Source organism: Myotis daubentonii, chromosome X (assembly GCF_963259705.1).
Source record: "Myotis daubentonii chromosome X, mMyoDau2.1, whole genome shotgun sequence".
Lineage (NCBI taxonomy): Eukaryota > Metazoa > Chordata > Mammalia > Chiroptera > Vespertilionidae > Myotis > Myotis daubentonii.
In genome coordinates this window covers 101,856,352-101,880,797 of record NC_081861.1, presented here as the reverse complement: position 1 = coordinate 101,880,797, position 24,446 = coordinate 101,856,352, and the positions used below count along the sequence as shown (strand labels likewise).

The 24,446-nt window shown below is 40.6% G+C and overlaps 1 protein-coding gene across 10 annotated transcripts in view; it reads left to right on the top strand.

The window, feature by feature from the left end:
* The window catches only part of ATRX (ATRX chromatin remodeler), a 284,022-nt gene that overhangs the window by 209,218 nt on the left and 50,358 nt on the right, over nt 1-24,446 (top strand). For all 10 annotated transcript variants that reach the window (XM_059679370.1, XM_059679369.1, XM_059679366.1 and 7 more), the window contains 2 exons: nt 5,689-5,795; nt 13,002-13,110. In XM_059679370.1, the coding sequence (XP_059535353.1) occupies nt 5,689-5,795; nt 13,002-13,110 (216 nt within the window). The remainder of the gene's footprint in view (nt 1-5,688; nt 5,796-13,001; nt 13,111-24,446) is intronic.

Sequence of the window (24,446 nt, the reverse complement as noted above, 5' to 3'; positions counted from 1 at the left end):
TTACCCTGTCATTTTACTGAGCTTTTTCCCACCTAAAGTCACTTAGTGACATTTTAATCCCCATATCTAGTGGACACTTCTAGTCTTTATTTCACCTCTTTGATGATTCTTTTTATAATTTCTCCTTTCTTTTTTTTGTTCCTGTTTGTTTTATTTATAGCATTTGTGCCCTCATTTCCTTCCTTGCATCCTGTCCCCAGTTTCATCCGTAAAATTACTATTTAAAAATGTACTTTCATAGTTTTGAACCAGGCTTATTGTTTAGGCTGTTCTAAGGTCCCCACATTTTATTACAAAATATTTAAAAATTATATGTGTGATGTTTTTAATAACAATTAACATAAGGCTAAAAATAAGTCATCTTCGGCATTAGTCAAAGATGACTCCCAGACTTCCAGCCTAAGTGGCTCGTGGATTATAATGTTATTTACTAAAATGGACAATATTAGGGTAGAACTTAATTCACAAGTGACAGTAAATCGAGTTTTGCTCTAGCTATAATATGTTTGAGTGGCCTATTAGATATCCAGGAGAGATGTCAAGTAGAAAGTGTCTATTAGAGTTCAGAGTTTCTGAAAGGTAAGGAGAGATTATTGCTCTAAACATGCTCATAATTTTTTCTAGTATCAACTTCTGTAGATTAAAATTAATTTTTATTTGGGTACCATACAAGAATTTTAAGAGTGTACACATGATTATAGTGGTCTCTTAATTTCCTAATCAATGCAAGAATTTCTTCTACCATGTTCATCATAGATATTCTCCTACTTTTTCCTGCGATAGAATACCATCTTATAACGCTACTTATAGTTGAATACTTCACATTGCTAGAAAATGTATCCTTGTCTTTTTATAAAAATACTAGGGGCCCGGTGCACGAAATTCGTGCACTGGATGTGTGTGTGTGTGTGTGTGGGGTGTCCCTCAGCCCAGCCTGCCCCCTCTCACATACTGGGAGCCTCTCACATACAGGTGTTGACCCCCATCACCCTCCAATCGCAGGATCGGCCCCTTGCCCAGGCCTGATGCCTCTGGCCTAGGTGTCTGGCCCAGGCAGTGGGGACCTGCAGTGGCAGCGGGGGGGGGGGGTGGGTGGGCACCGCGATCGCGCGGGCTCCGCCCCTGCCCCTGCAGGACGCCTCTGGCTGAGGCGTCTAGCCCAGGCAGCGGGGACCTGCAGTGGCAGCGGCCCCGCAATCGTGGGCTCCGCTTTAGGCCCAGGCAAAGGACCCCTAGCTCCTGGGACTGCCAGCTTCGACCGTGCCCAGCTCCCATCGCTGGCTCCACCCCTACTTCCTGCTATCACTGGCCAGGGCAGAAAAGGCACCTGATTCTCTGATCATGGCTGGGGGGCAGGGCAGCTCCCCCCTGGGTTTCCGATCACTGTCAGTGGCAGGGGGCTTCTTCCTGCTTTCCCTTTCGCCTCCCTGCATTGTGCCTACATATGCAAATTAACCGCCATCTTGTTGGCAGTTAACTGCCAATCTTAGTTGGCAGTTAATTTGCATATAGCCCTGATTAGCCAATGAAAAGGGTAGCTCGTACGCCAATTACCATTTTTCTCTTTTATTAGTGTTGATGGGTTTTTTTTATTTCAAAGAAGAATGGAGAGGGAGAGAGAGAAACATAAATGAGGAGAATCATTGATTGGCTGCCTCCTGCACACCCCCACTGAGGATCGAGTCTGCAACCCAGGCATGTGCCCTTGTTCGGAATCGAACCCGGGAGTCTTCAGTCCACAGGCCGATGCTGTATCCACTGAGCCATACTGGCTAGGGCTGTATCCTTATCTTTATACACTATTCCTATAGCTCTTTCCCCTCTGGTCTAAAACAAAATATATCTACTGCTCTTTTTACACTGTTGTTAATGATTTTTTTAAGTTATAAACCCAACTGATAGATGTTATCAGTATTAAGACTATAAAACTATGCATTTCCAGAATTGTGATTACCACTATTCTTTATCCGTCCAACATTTCATTATGGAAGTTTTCAAACATAATTAAAAGTGGTAAGAATTTTATAGTGCATACCCATATATCTGTCACCAAGAATTGATACTATGTTCTATAGTTACTATATTTTCTTTATTACACACCTATTTGCCTATCCATCCCTCCATTGATCTTATTTTCCTGATGCCTTTTAAATCAGGTTACAGACATCAGTACTATTTCAATTGTCTTATCTTCAAATAGTGGTAGTTTTATCACTCTTGTGAATTTTATAGTTTCTCCTCTCAGTTCATTGGTCATTTTTTTGTGTGGCATAATTTCAGTCCTGACCACATGGTTTTTAAGTACCCATCTCAAAATATAGTTGCAGTAAACAAAACACTCAGCTTAGTTTTTATTAACACAGAGTTTTAGCCCTGGCTAGTTTGGGTCAGTGGTTATAGCATCGGCCCATGGACCAAAGGGTCTCGGGTTCAACTCCTAGTCAAGGCACTTACATCCGTTGTAGCTTTGATCCCCGGCCCTGGTCGGGGCTCCTGCAGAAGGCAGCCAATCAGTGTGTCTCGCACGTCAGTGTTTCTCTTTTTCTCTCCCTTTCACTATCTAAAAATCAATGGAAAAAGTATCCTCGGGTGAGGATTAAAAACAAAACAAAAACAAAAGCGCACGCGAGCACGCGCGCGCGCACACACACACACACACACACACACACACACACACAACCCCACAGAGCTTTAGTGAGGCTGGTTCTTGTTTATTCTGGACCCTATACATATATTCATGCAGTCCTATAGAGACGTTTTCCAACTTTGGGGAAGGAAGACATTTTACTCTAGCCTTGCAGTTTCTTTTAGCTGGTCTAATAATCAGCATGAGACAGATTAAGAAAAAATTACCAAGTTTAATTACATATTGCATGTATGGGAACCCCAACATATATTACAGAATAAGAGATTCCACATACAAGAGAGGTTTACAGACAGAAAATTAATATGAGGTATCTATGATATCCTGAACTAAAGTAGGGTAAAATGCCCTGACATTTCAGAAGGAGGATAATTTTCAAGATAAGAGCAAGTGTTTAGTAAATATGTTTGCCCTGTCCTATAAATAGGTCATAAAAAGTTATTTCTGGTAAAAGTTTCTCTTGTGCCTTCAGCGTCTCAATTACCTTTAGCTCAAAATAGTCCACATTCCAAAGTAGCATATCTTGGAGAGGCCTGTTCTGAACCCCTTTACAACCTCTAAATAACTGCTGATTCATGTTGAAACCTGTGGTCAGTGAAGACATTAAAAAAAAAAACTTCTGTTAAATCAGATTTCCCTATTTTCTATTTGTGCGGTTGACTTTTGACCCCAATACAGGGTGGGGCAAAAGTAAGTTTACAGTTTTTCTTATGAAAAATAATATAATAGTTAATAAATAATACAAATCAAAGGACTTGTACACATGCATATAAGCCTAACAAATGGACACAGACACCAGGGGGGTGAGGGCATGAGTATGGAGGTGGGGGAGCAATTGTGGGATAAAGACACATATGTAATACCTTAATCAATATAAATAAATAAATAAATAAATAAATAAATAAATAAATAAATAAATAATACAAGTTTAAATTTTGCTTAGCATACTCACAACTGTAAACCTACTTTTGCCCCATCCTGTAGAAACTTGATATTTCTACAGGATGAGAAAGAAATGAATTTTAGTGATTTTAGCCAGTGATATGTTGATAAATGTTTAGCCGATTCTTCAAATGAACAAATGAAAAAATTTATATATATTAGAGCAGTGATGGCGAACCCTTTGAGCTCGGTGTGTCAGCATTTGGAAAAACCCTAACTTAACTCTGGTGCGGTGTCACATATAGAAATTTTTTGACATTTGCAACCATAGTAAAACAAAGATTTATATTTTTGATATTTATTTTATATATTTAAATGCCATTTAACAAAGAAAAATCAACCAAAGAAATGAGTTCGCGTGTCACCTCTGACACGTGTGTCATAGGTTCACCATCACTGTATTAGATAAGCAAAGAAGCAAAAAAAAAAAAAAAAAAGTCCTGATTTGTAACATTTGCTGATTTTCATGGTATAAATGCTCCCACCGTGGCCAATTCAAATCACCAACATGATGTCAGAGATGGGAAGAAATATTAATAATCCACTTTCATGTTTCAAACTAGTTACAACCAACTCTAATACACCACTAATTTCAGCTCAGCCCTTCTGTTTAATCCATTTTCTGTCATTTAAATATTAAATTTTGATGGAATCTTTATTTCCATATTTTTTTATATGAGTGAATTTGTTAAGTGTTGCCTGTATATTTTCACAAGGGTCATTTATAAAATAGACAAAGCCAAAATAGTTTATATAAGTATAAAAATTATTACTAATCAGGACAATAGTTATTCATGTTGTCTGCTACTAGAAAAGGTTAACAGAGATAACCATTCTTTTCTAGTTACTTGGTCCTAATAACTACCTTTTTCATATTGAGACTTACCTGAACTTAGTGGTTCCCAGAACCAGCCTTAATGCTGACTCAAGTCAACAGCTTTCCCCAATAGTAGCCCAAATTCCAGATTAATTCCCATTAAATAATTAATATGTCTAAGGGTTTAAGTTTCTCAGTTATAGAAACTTTCAGAAACTTAATTTGTAGTTCAGAATGAATTGATTCAAAAAAGTTTCTGATTTGGGGAAAGATAACTAATCTATTGAGGGATCAAGGTATAGCCCTGATAATTTACACTGAGCACCAGGAGTCAATTCATTTACTTCCCAGTATTCTAGGAGTACCAACTGGTAGACACCTAGACTCTCAAAGTGCAGAGGAAGCCATATAATAACCAATGCATATGTTGTTCACTCTTCTTTTTATTTCTATTAAAGTTGAAAACAACTAGCAGTAAGAGTGAGACATCTTCCATAAGCACCTCTCTCTCCTACATTACATCTTTCAGAATTAAAACAAAAAAATATGCTTGCTACAGGTATCTAGTTTCTTGGATACTGACCTACTTTGTTTGCCTTATATAAGGGAGAAAATGAGCTCTCCTATATTTTTTCTAGTGTTTTTTTTTCTTCACTTCCAGGTGTGTAATTATGTCCAGTTCTCACCAATTGGATAGATCAGAGCAGTGGTTTTCAAGCTATTTCTCAGAGGCTTTGTAAATTGATGACCTAGAGCAGGGGGTGAAGGGCCATTAACACTTTAACTCCTCCAACAATGCCTAAAACACCTTGCTTTTATATTATTTTTATTTTAGCACTGCATAAGACTTTATGTGAACGAATAGTCTTCATGGCTAAACAGAGTACGAGAAATACTGGGATAGAGAATCAGTAATTTGCAGACATTTATTTATTTATTTTTAATATATTTTTATTGATTTCAGAGAGGAAGGGAGGGGGAGAGAGAGAGAGAATCATCAATGAGAGAGAATCATTGATTGGCTGCTCTTGCACGCCCTCTACTGGGGATCGAGCCAGCAACCTGGGCATGTGCCCTAGACCACAGTCGAACCTGGGACCCTTTAGTCCACAGGCTAACACTCTATCCACTGAGCCAAACCAGCTAGGGCTCAGCTTGTTAATTTCTACAAAAAACCCTATTGGGGTTTTGATTAGTATCGTGTTGAATTTGCAGATTAATTTAAGAAGTAATATCTTTACTCTATGAATCTTTTAATCTAAGAACACTCATCTGTTTTTTTTAGACTTGTTTTCAGCCAGTCTCTTATATCTCTGGACTTGATTGAAGATTTTCTTGAATTGGCTAGTAGGGAGAAAACAGAAGATAAAGATAAACCTCTTATTTATAAAGGTGAGTTACAAACATTTCTATATCATAAGTTTTAAAAACATTCATTTATATATCTTGTGTAAACTTTCTAACAATAAAAGAAAAAATAGCCAGACCCACAACCCTAATATGTCTGTGTTTTTCTCCACTTCATTCTTAACCTTATCCATATTATTGAGGTCTTTGTTGTTGCAATTTTAACATCAATCATTAAAAACTAGAGGCGCAGTGCACAAAATTGGTGCCTAAACCGTGAGTCGGACATCCCTCTCACAATCCTGGATTGCTGGCTCCTAATCACTCACCTGCCCTGCCTGGTCACCCCTAACTGCCCCCTCGCCAGCCTGGTTACCTCTAACTAACCCCTCCCCCCACGCTGGCCTAGTCACTCCCAACTGCGTGTCCCCCCCACTGGCCTGGTTGCCCCACGCAGCCTGCTGTTCAGTCGTTTGGTCGTCCCTCACTAACCCCCCTGCCAGCCTGGTTGTAGACAGCCATCTTGTGAGGGTGTAATGGTCAATTTGCAGATTACCTCTTTATTATATAAGATGTTTTAAAAAAGCTTTATTGAGGTCTAATTCACATAATGTGCAGTTGAACTGTTATTTAAAATGTACAATTCAGTGGTTTTTAGTATATGTACAGAGTTGTGCAACTATCAACACAATTTTTGAAAATTTTAATCACAACCAAAGAAACCCTATACCTTTTAACTATGATTGTCCTAGCTCACCCTTCTACTACTTCCATCCCTAGGCAATCACTAATCTATTTTCTATTTTTGTAGATTGATCTATTCTGGACCTATCATATAAATGGATTCATATAATATGTGATCTTTCGTGAATGGCTTCTTTCACATAGCATCTTTACAAGGTTCATTCATGTTATAGCGTATGACAGTACTTCATTCATTTTTATGATCTAATAAAATATCATTGTATGGATAAAACCCACATTTGACTATCCATCCATTCATTCATTCATAGACATTTAGGCTGTTTTCACCTTTTGGCTATTGTGAATAATGCTGCTATGAACATTCGTGTACAAGTTTTTATGTATTTAAACATCTGTTTTCAATTCTTTAGGATAAATACTTAGGAATGAAATTATTGAATTATATAATAATTCTGTGTTTAATGTAATGAGGAACCAGAAAACTGTTTTCCACACTGACTACAATATTTTACATTCCCACAAGCAGTATACAAGGGTTCTAATTTCTCCACATCTTTGCCAACACTTACTTTCCTTTTTTTTTTACTTAAAAAAATTATGATTATGATTATTATTATTATTGCGATCCTAGTGGCTATGAAATGGTATCTCACTGTGATTTTTTATATTTTTTTAAATTTGTTTCTGTTAATCCTTATTACCCAGGGATTTAAAAAAAATCTTTATTGTAGAAAGTATTACATATGTCCCCCTTTTCTCCCATTGACCCCTTATACCCATACCACGCCTACACCACCCTATTTATGTGCTCATGGGTTACGCATATATGCACACGAGGTCTTTGGTTTATATCTACCCAACCTGACCTTCCCTATGAGATTTGACAGTCTGTTCTATGCTTCTGTGTCTCTGGATCTATTTTTTTTTCAACAGTTTAATTTGTTCATTAGATTCCACATATAATTGCAATCATGTGACACTTGTCTTTCTCTGACTGGCTTATTTCACTTAGCAAAATACTATCCAGGTCCCTCCATGCTGTCTCAAAGGGTAAGAGATCCTTCTTTTTTACTGCTGCATAGCATTCCATGGTATAATATACAACAACTTTTTTTCTTAATTTTTAAATTTCAATTTTTATTACTTTTACACAAAACAAATTGTGTCGACCATAATTCTGATTGTGACTTGAAAAATATAGTTTGTACCTTCTATACAAATTTGGTACAATAGGATGTATAATATTCACAGTGGACATTTTATCCATTTGGATTTCTTAAAATTCTTTATTGTTTAAAGTATTACATATAGTATTACATATGTCTCCTTTTTTCCCCATAGGCCCTCCCCCACCCTCAGCACATACCCCTACTCCCCTAGTGTCTGTGTCCATTGGTTATGCTTATATGCATGTATACAAGACCTTTGGTTGATCTCTTACCACCACCCCCACCCCCCAGCTTCCCTCTGATGATTGATGGACTGTTTGATGCTTCTGTGTCTCTGGATCTATTTTTGTTCATCAGTTTATGTTGTTCCTTATATTCCACAAATGAGTGAGATCATGTGATATTTTTCTTTCTCCAATTGGCTTATTTTGCTTAGCATAATGCTCTCCAGGTCCATCCATGCTGTTGCAAATGGTAAAGAGTTCTTTCTTTTTTACAGCAGCATACTGTTCCATTGTGTTTATGTACCACAGTTTTTTAATCCACTCATCTGTTGATGGGCACTTGTTGTTTCCAAATCTTGGGTATTGTAAATTGTGCTGCTTGCTGTGAACATAGGGGTGCATATATTCTTTCTGATTTGTGTTTTGGGTTTCTTAGGATATATTCCTAGAAGTGGGATCACTGGGTCAAATGGCAGTTCCATATTTAATTTTTTGAGGAAACTCCATACTGTTTTCCATAAAAACTGCACCAATCTACATTCCTACCAGGCTGCACCAATCTACATTCCTACCAGCAGTGTACTAGAGTTCCCTTTTCTCCACATCCTCAACAACACTTTTCATTTGTAGATTTTTTAATGGTAGCCATTGTGACAAGTGTGAGGTGATAATCTCATTGTTTTAATTTGCATCGCTCTGATGATCATTGACATTAAACATTTTTTCATAATGTCTCTTGGCCATCTGCTTGTCCTCTTTGGAGAAGTGTTTGTGTAGGTCCTTTGCCCACTTTTTTAAAAACACATTTTTACTGATTTTTTACAGAGAGGAAGGGAGAGGGATAGAGAGTTATAAACATCCATCAGCTGCCTCCTGCACACCCCCTACTGGGGATGTGCTCTCAACCAAAGTACATGCCCTTGACTGGAATCTGATAGATTGCTTGCCTCTTTTTCATTTAGTTTTTTCCTCCTGTTATTTTGTCCTGTTCTTTCATTTGGGACACCTTTCTCTGTGTCCCCATTTTGGCTAACTCCCTGTGTTTCTTTCTATGTATTAGGTAGATCTGTTATATCTCTAAGTCTTGGCAGGGTGACTCTATATAATGGATGTTTTGTGAGGCCCAGTGTTGCTATATCCCTTCTCACTTGAGCCAGATGCTCCAAGGGTATTCCTTGTATGGATTTTGTGTGCCTTCCTGTTGTTATCAAGCCTTGATTGCTGTTGGCAGGTCTGTATCTGGGATTGATCCTTATGCTGACTGGCAGTGAGGACTGGTTTTGACTACAGTGGATGAGCTATTGTGTGGGGGCTGACTCAATGGAAGGGGGGTTGCTTTATTGGTGCTGTGGTACTCTGGTGCTTGCCGAGTTGGTTTTTTGGTTGTGTCATTATTGTAGGCAATGGGTGGTGCTCTGGTGTTGTCTAAAGTCAGTTACCAGGTATGTTTGTTCTGGTGCCTCTTGGGATGGTTTCTAGTGCAGGCCAAGTTTATCTGCTGCCTGTGCCTGGCCTTGGGCCACATGGTGGCAACAACAAAGTGATCTGTGGTTGTTAGCTGTCTGTCTGTGTTTGAGGCACCTGGAAGAGGCTTTGCTGTGAAACTAAGATAGTTGTCACTATGCCTGGCTTGGGGCCACTTACCAAGAGGTACAGGGTTTTCCAAGGCTCCCCCCTCCCATTGCTTGTTTTGAGTCTATAGATTTTTGATAGATTTTAGGAAAGTCTGTAGCATAGGTAGAAGCCAGCCACTTGTGTTAATAGCTATTGAAAAGGTTCTGGCACGTGGGCTAGTTTGGTGGGAGTGGTGTCACGGGGAATTATGACACCACTTTCATTTGGGACATCTTTCTCTGTCTCCCCATTTTGGCTCACTCCCTGTGGTTTTTTTATGTATTAAGTAGGTCTGTTGTGTCTCAAAGTCTTGGCAGGGTGACTCTATGTAATGGATATTTTGTGAGGCCCAGTGTTGCTATCTCCCTTGTCACTTGAGCCAGATGAGGTGGGGCGAGCAGTGTTAGATTAATGGAGACTAAGGTTTGGCACGAGCCTTTGCCTGCAGACTGTGTGAGGGGAAGGATCAAGAAAGGAGAGCTTCCCCTCCAGAAAATTTCGTTCCTTTCTGAATGTCCCCAGTGCTTTTTTTGCCTGCTGTCACTTCACTGGAGCTTAGCGAGTTTTTGTGAGTCTCTGTGTGGGCCCTTTAAGAGGACACCTGGGTCTGCAGCAGCCCTCTGTCTCAATTGGATGGAATTCTCATTGATTTTCAGGCAGACATTGTGGAGACTCCTCTTCCTGGCACTGGCGCTCTGAGCTAGAGTGCTCAGTGTGGGGCTGGTACCTTTTGTTTCTCAGGTATTACCTCTGCAGCAGATATAGCCCTCCTGATGTAACTGGCACGTGTGGGTGTGGGTCCAGCCCACTTTGCCTCTCTGCCCCCTCCTACCAGTAAGGACGTGGCTTCTTCTTTATGTCCTTAGTTATAGGAATTTTGTTTAGCTAGACTGGAGATAGTTTTGAAGGGTAGTTTTCTATAATTTAGTTGTAATTTTGATGCTGTTGTGGGAGGAAACAAGCACAGTGTTTTCCTACTCTGCCATCTTGACCAGAACTATAAGTATGTTTTTCTATTATAACTGTGCATTAGGTTTGTTAGATTTTATATTCTGACAGTGCTTCATTATCTTAAAGGGTATATTACAAAAAAAGTTATATCAATTTACTCTACAATCATGAAAAAGTAGCAAAATGCCCATATTACTGTATACCTGTAGTACTATGACTACATTTTCTTCATCTTTCATGGGTAAGAACAGTTGTTTTTGTTTAATTTAAAATTTGTTTAATTTATATTTTTTATTTTGATAAGGTTGAATATTTTCCATATGCTTACTAGTTCATATCTAATTTTATAAATTACCTTCAGTAAATACTTGTTTTTATATTTTTTTATTGATTTTAGAGAGGAAGGGAGAGGGATAGAAACATCAATGATGAGAGAGAATCATTGATCAGCTGCCTCCTGCACATCCCCTCCCCATTAGAAATCAAACCCACAACCTGGGCATGTGCCCCGACCAGGAATTGAACCATAACCATGATCTCTTGATTCATAGGTCATCACTCAACCACTGAGCCATACCAGCCAGGCCAGCAAATATTTTTTTTAACCATCAATTAGTTCAGTTTATCTTTTGAGTATCTCCTACTACTGCTGCTGCTGCTGCTACTGCTATTATTACTACTACGACTATTAATTAGTATTGTGTTTTGGGTACTGAACTAGGTTCAAGGTGTATTATAGAAAATCATGTTATAGAGAGGGATCAGACACATATATGTGCCATAATGGAGATAGATGTAATTAGCTATGGAATCTTGGGTGATAATATTAAGTACCCAATAAATTTAATTACTATGTGACAGGTACTGTTTGAAGAGGTCTTTTTTATATTAATTCATTTAATAAGCAGTAATACTATGCAATAGGTACACTTGTTATCTCCCATTTTTAAAGATAAAAAACTGAGGCACAACGAGTTTAATTACTTTGCCTTAAGTGAAAATGCTAGTAAATGATGAAACTGTGATTTAAACTCAGGACATCTGACTCCAAAGTGTATATATTTTATTGCTAACCTATACTGACTATATCACAGTTTTTATTTATTGTATTCACAAAAGTGATGGTAAAGTTGTTCATTTGTGATATGGAAAGGTGAGTATCTTGAAATACTTATTAAAATATATATGCTGTTCAGTTATGATTAGCATATTTACTTTAATAATTATCCTTTTGAAGTGAACAGTTAATGCAATGTGACTTCCGTCTCTTACATTGCTATCCAACTCAAATTCTTCTTTTCTTCAATGTGTATGCCTTTTTTTTTTTTTCCAGTTGAAAGATAATAGCCCTGGCCGGTTTGACTCAGTGGATAGAGCATCGGCCTGCGGACCAAAGGGTCCCAGGTTCAATTCCCCAAAGGGTCCCGGGTGCGATTTCCCAAAGGGTCCTGGGTTCAGTTCCAGTCAAGGGCACGTACCTCTGTTGCAGGCTCCTCCCTGTCTTGGTCCTTGGTCAGGGTGCATGCAGGAGGCAACCATCAATGTGTTTCTTTCACATCGATATTTCTTTCTGTCTTTCCCTTTCTCTTTCACTATCTCTAAAAATCAATGGAAAAATATCCTTGGGTGAGGATTAAGAAAAAAGATATAAACTTAAATAAACAAATTGACTTTCTTAACCATTACTGAATTTTTATTAAGGAAATTCTAGGTTATTAATATAGGTGAAGATATAAGAAAAAAACAAAAAAGATATCGGTAAGTAATAAACATGTCAATATATAAATCTTCATGTTGCCAACTTGTTTTTATGCTAAGACTCTAGGATATGATGTCAATTTTTCTCGAAGGTGAAATAGTGTTATGTTGAAAGTTAAAGAATTGGAATGGAAATTATGTATGTCATAAGCATTTAATTTTAATCCCTTGGTAATTTAGTATCAATGTAAGTATTGGGTAAAATTTCACCTCACTGTACAAAAGGCAATGTGTCTGACCACTGTTTAACTTACAAAGTTGTAGTCCTTACACACACACACACACACGCACACACACACACACGCACACACGCATACAATTGTCATAAAATAGGAACATATGCCGATATTTGTTGCTAAGCTATAGAATAATTTTGGCACATAACAGGCATTCAGTAAATATTTGTTCAGTGAATGAGTAATTGTATTATATGCCTTTGTTTTTTATCTTATCAGTATCAACTTGTTAATAAGAAGGGAAAACTTGGATTTTTACAGATTCAATAAAAAACAAGCTTCATGGGCATAATGCAACTTAACATTTTCTTTTGACAGTTTTAAAGGATTCTAATCAAGACAGTGTGTTAAGAAATTCACATGTAGATGATATGCTTTTTAAAGTATCTTTGTTATTCAATATCTCGTAGAAGGAAATGTGTGGTGAATTTATTTGTAATACAGTGAATTACCCCTTGATTAAAAAATGTGTTTTGCTATGCAAATAGAATACAGATAACCAGCTTTTAAACATTCAGCAAGGAAGAAAATATGTTATTACTAGAAGAACAGTATATATCAAATCTCTTTCTTTCTTTCTTGTTAAATTTTCAGGTGAAGGGAAGTGGCTCCGAAATATTGACTATTATCGTTTAGATGGTTCTACTACTGCACAATCAAGGAAAAAATGGGCTGAAGAATTTAATGATGAAACTAATGTGAGGTAGAAAACCTTTTCTGTTTGTGTAGAGTTATTAAAAGTCATTTAAATCTATATACAGTAAAATTCACTCTTTTTAGTGTATACTTCTACAATTTTTGACAATTGCAAGATATAGTCAAGATGTAAAATGGTCTCATCAACCCCTCAAAAAAATTATTCATGGAATCATGCAATTTGTAGCCTTTTGAATATCACTTCTTTCACAAAGCACATGCATTTGAGATTCATCCATATTGTTATATGTGTCCATAGTTTGTTCCTTTTTATTGGGTAATATTTCATTGTATGGATGTATCATAATTTATTTGTACTTGAGAGACATTTGAGTTGTTTCTAGGTTTTGAAATTAAAATTGAAGTTGCTCTAAGTATTCATGTATAAGTTTTTGTGTGATCCATAGATAATTACCCAGTGAAATAAAAATCCAGGAGTGCAGTTCCAGGGTGGTATGGTAAGTTTCTGTTTAGCTTTGTAAGAAACAGGCAGTTTTCGAAGTAGTTGTCCAATTTTTCATTTTTACCAGCAATATAAGAGTGTTCCAGGTGCTCTGCATCCTTGTTAACACTTGGTATTACCGTCTTTTTAAGAAAATTATTTTATCCACTCTACTGGTTATGTATCTCATGTTACTTTAATTTGCATTTCCCTAATGATAATTGATGTTGGACATCTTTTCATGTGCTTATTAGCCATTTTTTATCATCTTTGGTTACAAGCATGTTACAGGATTTTAAAGTTAACAAAGTGTTCCTGATCTCTTTATTTATTATAGAAGTTTGAGTCATGACTCTTGAGCAATGTGGGAGTTAGGATCACTGAACCCTCTCCACATTTGAAAATCCACATATAACTTTTGATTCTCCCAAAACTTAGCTACTAATTGCCTACTGTTGGCCGGAAGTGTTACTGATAACACAAAAAGTCAACTGGCACATATTTTGTATATGATATGTATTATATACTGTGTTCTTATAATAAAGTAAGCTAGAGGAAAGAAAATGCTAATAAGAAAATCTTAAGGAAGCAAAAATACACATAAAAATTCACATATAAGTGGACCCTCACAGTTCAAACCCATGTTTTTCAGAGATCAGCTGGACTTTAAGCCACTGTAGATATCAGGTGTGCTGTATATGTGTTGTTGGTGTTGCTTCTAACTTAGCAATTAACAGACTTGAACTTAATTTGGAAGAAAAAAATATACATATACACATACATATAAATATATGCACACACACGTGTGTGTGTGAAAGCGTAGCCTTTAAGAAAAAGATGAAGAGATGGAGTTAGTTTAATGAGAAGGTGGCTGAGGAATGCCTTCGTAAATGTGTTAAATTATGAAAGATATATTGTGTATTATATTGTGTATGTAAAACTTATGTTACTTCTAGCAGAGTCCTGAACTATACCTAGGGGTAAGGCTAGAGAAATTATAGTTGTGCCATAGGAAGGTATTTAAAATTTATAGAGTCTGGGAGAGCTTACAGAGGATGGTTTGAGTATAGCAAAGTTTTAAAGCATATGTTTAAACTAGTGGCCCGGTGCATAAAATTTGTGCATGGGGTGAGGGGGTGGGGCTGTCCCTCAGCCTGGCCTGCTCCCTCTCCAATCTGGGACCCCTCGGGGGATGTCCAACTGCCAGTTTAGGCCTGATCCCACAGGTATCTGGCCTAAACTGGCAGTCGGACATCCCTCTTGCAATCCGGGACTGCTGGCTCCTAACTGCTCACCTGCCTGCCTGCCTGATCACCCCTAACCACTCTGCCTGTTGGCCTAATCACCCCTAACTGCCTGCCCCTGCCAGACTGATTGCCCCCAACTGCCCTCCTCCTCCCCACCCCCGCTGTCCTGCTCGCCCCCAACTGCCCCGCCCCCACCGGTCTGCTCGCCCCCAACTGCCCCCACCGCCGGCCTGCTTGCCCCCACCTGCCCCCCCTCTGCTGCCTGCTTGCCCCCAACTGCCCTCCCCTGCTGGCCTGATCACCCCTAACCACCTCTGCCTTGGCCCCACCACCATGGCTTTGTCTGGAAGGATTTCTGGAAGGTCTCCTGGTCTAATTAGCATATTTCCCTTTTATTAGTGTAGATACCTTTAAATCATAAATACACATATTTTGTTGACCATGTTTTTAAAAATTATTTGTGTGAAGAAGTAATTTTATTAGCTGAGTTGTTTAGTAACCTAATCTAATTTGTCAAACTTGCCCTAGCCAGTTTGGCTCAGTGGATAGAGTGTTGGACTGTAGACTGAAGGGCCTTTGGGTTTGATTCAGGTCAGGATTGCAGGCTCCTCCCCAGTCCCGGCCCTAGTCAGGGCACATACAGGAGGCAACCAATCAATGTATTTCTCTCACATCGATATTTCTGTCTTTCCCTCTCTCTTCCACTCTCTCTAAAAAGCAATGGAAAATATCATTGGGTGAGGATTAAAAAATAATAGTAGTAATTTTTCAAACTTAATCTAAACCTTTGACTTGATCAGTTTCCCAAATTTATAAATATTATAGTAGCATATAATTTCTGTTATAACATTTCGTATTTTATGATGGGTAGGGAACAAATGTGGATGCTGAGCTATCAGCTTGGCTTACTTACTAGCAAATTAACCCCCGCTTCCAACACATGCCAAAAAGGGTCTCTGATTAAAATTAATTTTATATACATACTAGGGGCCCAGTGCACGAATTCATGCACCTTGAAAGAAACTGTGGGCCGTGAGGCTACGGTAGGCACAGGGGCAGGTCTCAGCCCATCTTCCATGACCCTGGCTGTCTCCTCCTTCCGCGGCCCTCTGTCTGCCGGCAGCCTGTTCCCACCGCTGCCGCTCCCACGAACTAATGGCACTGGCCCTGCTTGCACCTGCTGAAGGTGCAGAGTAATTGGGGCCGGCACCAGGAGTGGGTGTGAGCGGGGCCGGTCCCGTCAGCGGGTACGAGAGGCGGCTGCTGGCCCCAATCGCCCCTCTGGAGCAAGGGGAGGTGGAGAAGCCCTTATGGGTGATCAGGGCCGGCAGCCACCACTTGCACCAGATGATGGCGCCGAGCAGTTGGGGCTGGCACTGGGCACCGGCTGGGTACCGGCAGCAGGTACGAATGGCGGCTCTGGCGCCGGCAGTGGGTTCAAGTGGGGCTGGCGCTGGCAGCAGGTGCAAATGCCAGGTGGGACCATGGTTCATGGGAGCAAAGAATTTTTAGTAACCACCAGAGGCTCGCCCTGATATCAGTGACCGGTGCCCAACCTTGGTCTGGCTCCCCTGATAACCTGCTCCACCATCCTGCTGTGGCCACCACCTGCCATGTTCTGCGAACACCCCCTGGTGGTCAGCGCACATCTTAGCAACTGGTTGTACGGTTGTTTGGTTGTTTCGCGTTTTGGTCATAGATGAATCATTGTTAGATATGTGGTTTGCAAATATTTTCTGTCAGTCTGTGCTTTGTCTTTTCATGCCCTCACAAGGTCTATCACAGAGAAAACATTTTTAATTTTGATGGAGTCTAGTTTGCCAGTGTTTTTGTTTTTTTAGCATGCTTTTTTGTGTCAAGGCTAAGAACTCTGACCTAAGCCCTAGGCCCTGAAGATTTTCTGAGTTATCTTGTAAAAATTTTATAATTTTACATTTTATATTTGTTTGAGGTGTATTTGCATTAATATTTTTCAGATGCAAGATTTAGCTTGTTCATTTTTCTGTTTTTTCCTTTTTTAAAAAATGTGGATATCCAATTGCTCTATGACCATTTCTTGAAAACGTTTTCTTTCCTCCACCAAATTGCTTTTTAAAAAAAAATCCTCACCTGAGGATATTTTTCCATTGATTTTTAGAGAGAGTGGAAGAGAGAGGAAAGACTTAAAGAAATATTGATGTGAGAGAAATACATTGATTGGTTGTCTCCTGCACGTGCTCAATCAGGGTCCTGGCCAGGGAGGAGCCTGCAACCTAGGTAACATGCCCTTGACCAGAATCAAACCCAGACCCTTCAGTCTGCAGGCCGACTCTCTATCCACTGAGCCAAACTGACCAGGGCAGTTTCATTTCTTTATATCTGGTCTGTATGCTGTTTGTTTCCTTTTCTAGCCTTATTGCACTGGGTAGACCTCAATAGTATGTTGAATAGCAGTGATGAGAGTAGAGATCTTTGCCTTCTACTTGATCTTAAGAGAAGACTATTCAGTGTTGATTAACTAGAATGTTAGCTGTAGATTTATTGTAGATACTTTTTATCAAGCTGAGGAAGTTACCTCTATTCCCTTTTTATTATGAATAGGTGCTAAATTTTGTCAGATCACTTTTGTCTCGTTTAATATCATCTATTTTCTTTTGTTAGCTTGTTATCATGGTATACTACATAGACTGATTTTTAAATATTAAACTTGCCTTAGATCTCTGGCATAAACCCCACATAGTTATGATAAATAGTTCTTTTTATGTAATACTGGGCTGTATTTGCAAATGTTTTGTTGAAAGATATTTATGAGATACTGGTTTGTAATCATTTGTTTTTGTACAGCCTTTGCCTGATTTTAATATCAGCACAGCATTGGCCTCATACTGTTTTCTGAAGGAAGAGATGTCTAGAATTTGTGTTAATTAATCTTAAATTTTTGGTAGAACTTGCCAGTGAGATTAGAGATTTATTTTTGGGAAAATTTCTAAATTACTAATTGGATTTTCTTAATAATTATAGGAATATTCAAATTATCTATTTCATATTGAATGAGTTGTGGTAGTTTATTATGCTTTTTGAATAATTAGTTCATTTCACCTAAATTACAGATTTATGTATAGAATTATCCACAGCATTCCCTTTTTGTCCTTTTGATGTTTGCAGGGTCTATGATAATAGCCTGTCTCATTCATGGTATTGCTAATTTGTGTATTCTCTTTTGTTAATCTTGCTAGAGATTTGTCAATTTTATCGATCTTTTCAACGAAGCAGCTTTTGTTTTATTGATTTTTCTCTTTTTAGTTTCATCTCACTTTGACTTTATTTTCTACTCTCTTGAGGTGGAATCTTAGATTACTAATTTCTAAAAATATATCTTTTTTTTTTTAATATATTTTATTGATTTTTTACAGAGAGGAAGGGAGAGAGAAAGAGAGAGTTAGAAACATCGATGAGAGAGAAACATCGATCAGCTGCCTCCTGCACACCTCCCACTGGGGATGTGCCCGCAACCCAGGTACATGCCCTTGACCGGAATCGAACCTGGGACCCCCGAGTCCACAGGCCGACGCTCTATCCACTGAGCCAAACCGGTTTCGGCCTAAAAATATATCTTTATTGTTGAAAGTATTTCAGATGTCTCCCACTCCCTCCTCCCCACTCCTGTCCGTGCCCCAGGCCTTCACCACACTATTGTCTGTGTCCATGGGTTATGCCAATATGCATATAATTTCTTCGGTTATTCTCTTCTCTACCTCTTAGCCCCCGACTTCCCTCTGACTTTCATGAGTCTGTTGCATGCTTTCATGACTCTGGTTCCGTTTTGTTTATCAGTTTAGTTTGTTCGTTAGATTCCACATATAAGTGAGATCATGTGATACTTACCTTTCTCTGACTGACTTATTTCACTTAGCATAATACTCTCCAGATTCTTCCATGCTGTTCCAAAGGGTAAAGATCCTACTTTTTTACAGCTCCACTGTTTAACTGTGCCACTGATTTTTTTATCCATTCATCTGCTGTTGGGCACGTGGACTGTTTCCAGAATTTAGTTATTGTAAATAATGCTGCAATGAATATAGGGGTGCATATATTCTTTCTGATTAGTGTTTTAGGCTTCTTAGGATATATTCCTAGAAGTGGGATCACTAGGTCAAATTCAGTTCTAATTTTAATTTTTTAAAAATTTTATTCTTGAAAGTATTACCCCTCCATTGCCCCCCTCCACTCCACTCCTGACCCCCCAGGCCTTCCCACACTGTTGTTTTTCCATGGCTTTGAATATATGCATATAAGTTCTTGGTTTAATCTCTTCCCATCCCCCAGACCCCTTCTGAAATACATCAGTCTGTTGCATGTTTCAATGTCTCTGGATCTGTTTTGTTCATCAGTTTATTTTAATCACTAGATTCCACATTTAAGTGAGATCATGTGACACTTGTCTTTCTCTGACTGGCTTATTCACTTAGCATAATACTCTCCAGGTCCCTCCATGGTGTCTCAAAGATTAAGTGATCTTTCTTTTTTACAGCCACATAGTTGCCGGGGTCCAACCCCAGCAGGTCCAGGGGTTCCCAAAGGTGTGGACGGAGTCGGCGAAGAAGGGCACAGAGACAGTGTTCAGTTGATCAGCAGCCTAGCCAGGATCTCCAGCCAAGTTCTGGTCTGGATCTCCAGAGAGGTTCTGCTTAGGATCTCTAGCCAGGTTCTGTCCAGGTCCAGCCAGGTTCAGTAGCCAGGTTCTAGTCAGGTTCTCTTGCCAATTTCTGTAGTCAGGTTCAGTCCAGGATCTTTTGCCATGTTCTCTCGCTAGGTTCTGTCTCTAGGTTCTGACGTCAGTTTCTGTCCAAGTTCTCCAGCCAGGTTCTGTAGCCAGGTTCTAGTCAGGCTCTCTTGCCAACCTCTGCAGTCAGGTTCAGTCCAGGATCCCTTGCCATGTTCTCTCGCCAGGCTCCGCCTCCAGGCTCCGAGGCCAGTCCCTGTCCAGGATCCTCCGGCATGCTTCACCAGCGAAGTTCTTCTGTCTCTAGAGAATGCTCTGTGTAGGTTCTGTGCCTAGGCTCTGTCTCTCTTGGTCCTGTCTTCCAAGCCCTGTGTCTGAAGTTCTGTCTTATAAGTTCTGTGTCTTGCTGTCTTGTTACATCTGTATTTATACCAGTTGATTCTAATCCTGTCAATTTCTATTCCAAAGGTTAGGGCGTTTCTTATCTCCATTCCAGGGAGTAAAGATTATGTAGCTTAAGCATGATTGTTCATAGTTAAAGTGATTAGTTACCCGCCTGGCACTTAGTTGAGGGGTTTTATTCCCTCCCTAACTTCAGGGGAAAATCCCTACCTGGGGATTCAACCTTTCTCGGAGAGGTGACCTTGGTTAAAACACAGCGCCAAGAAGGTGAGCAAACATATTAAGAACAGTATGCCATATATGCCAGGTTCCTTGAAACAGCAAGGATGGACCGGCTCCCGGCACATAGTATCCCATTGTCTGAATGTACCACAGCGTGTTAATCCACTCAGGCTTTTTAGGGTATATTCCTAGCTGTGGGATCACTGGGTCAAATGGTAGTTCCATTTTTAATTTTTTTAGGAATCGCCACACTGTTTCCATAGTGGTTATACCAGTCTGCATTCCCACAAGCAGTGTACTAGGGTTCCCTTCTCTCCACATCCTCACCAGTGCTTGTTGTTTGTTGATTTATTGATGGCAGCCATTCTGACAGGTGTGAGGTGGTACTTCATTATCATTTTAATTTGCATCTCTCTGATGATTAGTGACATTGAGCATTTTTTCATATGTCTCTTGACCATTTGTATGGCCTCTTTGGAGAAGTCTATTTAGGTCCTCTACCCATTTTTGATTGGACTGTTTGTCTTCCTTTTGTTCAGTTTATTTTGGAAATAAACCCCTTATCAGATGTATCATGGCAAATATGTCCCTTTTCATTTTGTTGATGCTTTCTTTTGCTGTGCGGAAACTTTTTAGTTTGATGTCCCATTTGTTTATTTTTTTGCTTTGTTTCTCTTGCCTTAGACGATGTACCAGTGAAAATTCTGCTACATGAGATGTCTGATATTTTGCTACCTATGTTGTCTTCTAGTATTTTTATGGTTTAAGAAATTATTTTTATTTATTTTATTCATTTTGAATTTATTCTTGTGTACGGTGGAAGTTGGTGGTCTATTTTATTTTTTTGCATGCACCTGTCCAATATTCCCAACACCATTTATTGAAGAGACTGTCTTTACTCTATTCTATGCTCTTGCCTCCTTAATCAATTATTAATTGAGCGGAATGGCATGGGTAGATTTCTAGGTTCTCTGTTCTGTTCCATTGATTTGTATGACTTTTCTTGTGCCAGTACCAGGCTGTTTTGATTACAGTGGCTTTATAGTATAACTTGATATCTGATATTGTGTTCCCTCCAACTTTGTTCTTCTTTCTCAAGAGTGCTGTGGCCATTTAGGGTCTTCTTTGATTCCATATGAATTTTAGGATTAGTTCTAGATCTGTGAAATATGCAGATTGTTATTTAATAGGGATTGCATTGAATCTGTAAATTGCTTTGGGTAATATGGTTATTTTAATGATGTTGATTCTACCAACCGATGAACACAGTGTAATCTTCCACTTGTTTATATCTTCCTCTATCTCTTTTTTCAATGTTCTGTAGTTTTCTATCTCCTTTATTACATTTATTCCTAAGTATCTTAATTTTTTTGTTGCAATGGTAGATGGGATTGTTTTTTAGTTTCTCTTTTGTGAGTTAATTATTAGTGCATAAAAATGCCATCGATCTCTGGGTCTTAATTTTGTATCCTGCTACATTGCCAAATTCATTTATTAAATCCAAAGTTTTTGGTAGAGTGTTTTGGGTTTTCTGCACATATATCATCTGTGAATAATGATAATTTTTCTTGCTTCCTATTTTCCTGATTGGATGCATTTCTTTTCCTTCTTGCCTGATTGCTATGGCTAGGACTTCCAGTACTATCCTATATAATAAAGAGGGAATATGCAAATTGACTCTGTCACTCTGCCACAAAGATGGCGGAGCCCACAGTGGAGGCGGGGTTTCCATAACACAAGATGGCTGCACCCACAGTGGAGGCTGAGTTCCTGTAACGAGCCTTAACGAGCAATGAGCAGGGACCTGAGGCTGCCTGCCCCCCACCCCCATGGGGCTTGACAGGGGACCTCAGGCTGGGCCCCTGCCTTGGTGCCAGGCCAGGGGAACTCTGGCCACGCCCTCCACCCTGGCGCCAGGCTGGGGGACCTCAGGCTGTGCCTCCCACATGGCAGGGCTTGACGGGGGCCCTCAGATCGTGCCCCCCGCCCTGGCACCGGGCTGGGGGACCTGAGGCTGCGGCCCCCACCCCAGTGTTGGGCCAGGGAACCTCAGGCTGCTCCCCTCGCCCCGGGCTGGGGGACCTCAGGCCATGCCCCTCGGCTGACGGGGCTTGACGGGGGACCTGAGGCTGTGCCCCCCACCCGGCAGGGAATTTTGGGGAACCTCAAGGTGCACCCCCTGCCTGGCAGGGCTTGACAAGGGTGGGACTGGCTGGGTCTGGATCTAGCCCAATGGGGGGAAGGCCAGGTCTGGGTCTCATGTGATTTTGAGGCACACGTGTTGACTCTGGGCCCCGTGATGCACCCCAGACTCTGATGGGAGGAAGATTTTAATATACATTTTATTAATTTTCTTTCATCTCTGACACTTCCATTATAGAAAAAGGGCAGATAGCAATATTAAAATAGTCCCTCTAATTAATCCCCTTTTAATGTGCATGAATTTTGTGCACCGGGCCACTAGTGTTTAATAAGAGTGGTGAAAGTGGACATCGCTTTCTTGTTCCTGTTCATAGGGGAAATGGTTTTAGTTTTTACCCATTGAATATGATGTTCGCTGTAGGTTTGTCATATATGGCCTTTATTATCTTGATCCCTCTAGTCCCACTTTGCGGATATTTTTTATCAAAAAGGGGTGTTGGGTTTTGTTAAATACTTTTTCTGTATCTATTGATATGATCATGTGATTTTTGTCTTCTAATTTGTTTATGTGATATATCACATTTATTGATTTCTGAATATTGTACAGCCTTGCATCCCTAGAATAAATCTTATTTGGTTATGGTATATGATCTTTTTAATATATTGCTGGATCTGATTTGCTAATATTTTGTTAAGGATTTTGGCATGTAAGTTCATCAGGAATCTTGACCTGTAATTCTCTTTCTTTGTAGTGCCTTTATTTGATTTTGGAATTAGGGTAATGCTGGCCTCATAAAAAGAGATTGAAAGTAGTCCTTCCTCTGAGATTTTTTGGAATAGTTTGAGGAGGATAGGTGTTAATTCTTCTTTGAATGTTTCCTAATACTCTCCTGTGAAGCCATCGGGACCTCGCATTTTATTTGCTGGGAGATTTTTTATTAGTGCTTCAATGTCATCAGTTGTTATTGACCTAGTCAGATTTTCTGATTATTTGTTATTCAGTTTTGGAAGAGTATATTATTACTAGTGGCCCGGTGCACGAAATTCGTGCATGGGGGGAGGTGTGTCCCTCAGCCCGGACTACACCCTCTCCAATCTGGGACCCCTCGAAGGATGTCCTACTGCCGATTTACAGGGATCAGACCTAAACCGGCAGGCGGACATCCCTCTCGCAATCTGGGACTGCTGGCTCCTAAACAATCGCCTGCCTGCCTGATTGCCCCTAACCACTCTGCCTGTCAGCCTGCTTGCCCCCAAATGCCCCCCCCACCAGCATGATCATCCCCAACTGCCCCCTGTGCCAGTGTGCTCGCCCCCAACTGCCCCCCCCACCAGGCTGCTCGCCCCCCTGCTGGCCAGCTCACTCCCAACTCCCCCCCTCCCCGCAGCCCTAATCACCCCCAACTTACCCCGCTGATGGCCTGTTTGCCCCTAACTGGCCCCCCTTGCTGGTCTGCTCACCCCCAACTGCCCCCCTACTGGCCTGCTCACCCCCAACTCCCCCGCTGCTGGCCTGCTCACTCCAAACTGCCCCCCCCTGCAGTCCTGATCACCCCCATCTGACCCCCACTGATGTTCCTCTTGGCCTCTAACCGCCTCTACCTCGGCCCCGCCACCATGGCTTTGTCCAGAATAATGTCCAGAAGTTCTCCTGCAAGGTCTTCCAGTCTAATTAGCATATTACCCTTTTATTAGTATAGAGGCCTGGTGCATGGGTGGGGGCCGGCTGGTTTGCCCTGAAGGGTGTCCCGGATCAGGGTGGGGGGTTCCCTTGGGGCGTGGGGCGGTCTGGGTTAGGGGCCTGTGGTGGTTTGAAGCCAGCCACACCCCCATAGGGTGAGGGTCCCTGCTGGAGGGGTATGGCCCCCTGGGTGAGGGGCTGAGGGCTGTTTTCAAGCAGGCCACACCCCCTTCAGGGTGGGGGTTCCCACTGGGGTGACTGGCCATCCTGGGTGAGAGGCTGATGGCTGTTTGCAGGCTGGCCATGCCCCCCACGGGGTACCCTCACCCCATGGGGGCATGGCCAGCCTGGGTGAGGGGCTGAGGGCTGTTTTCAGGCTGAGTATACCCCCTTCAGTGTGGGGGTCCCCACTGGGGTGCCTGACCAGCCTGGGTAAGGGGCTGATGGCTGTTTTCAGGCTAGCCGTGCCTCCTGGCGACCCAAGCTCCCAGCCTCTTTTTTTTTT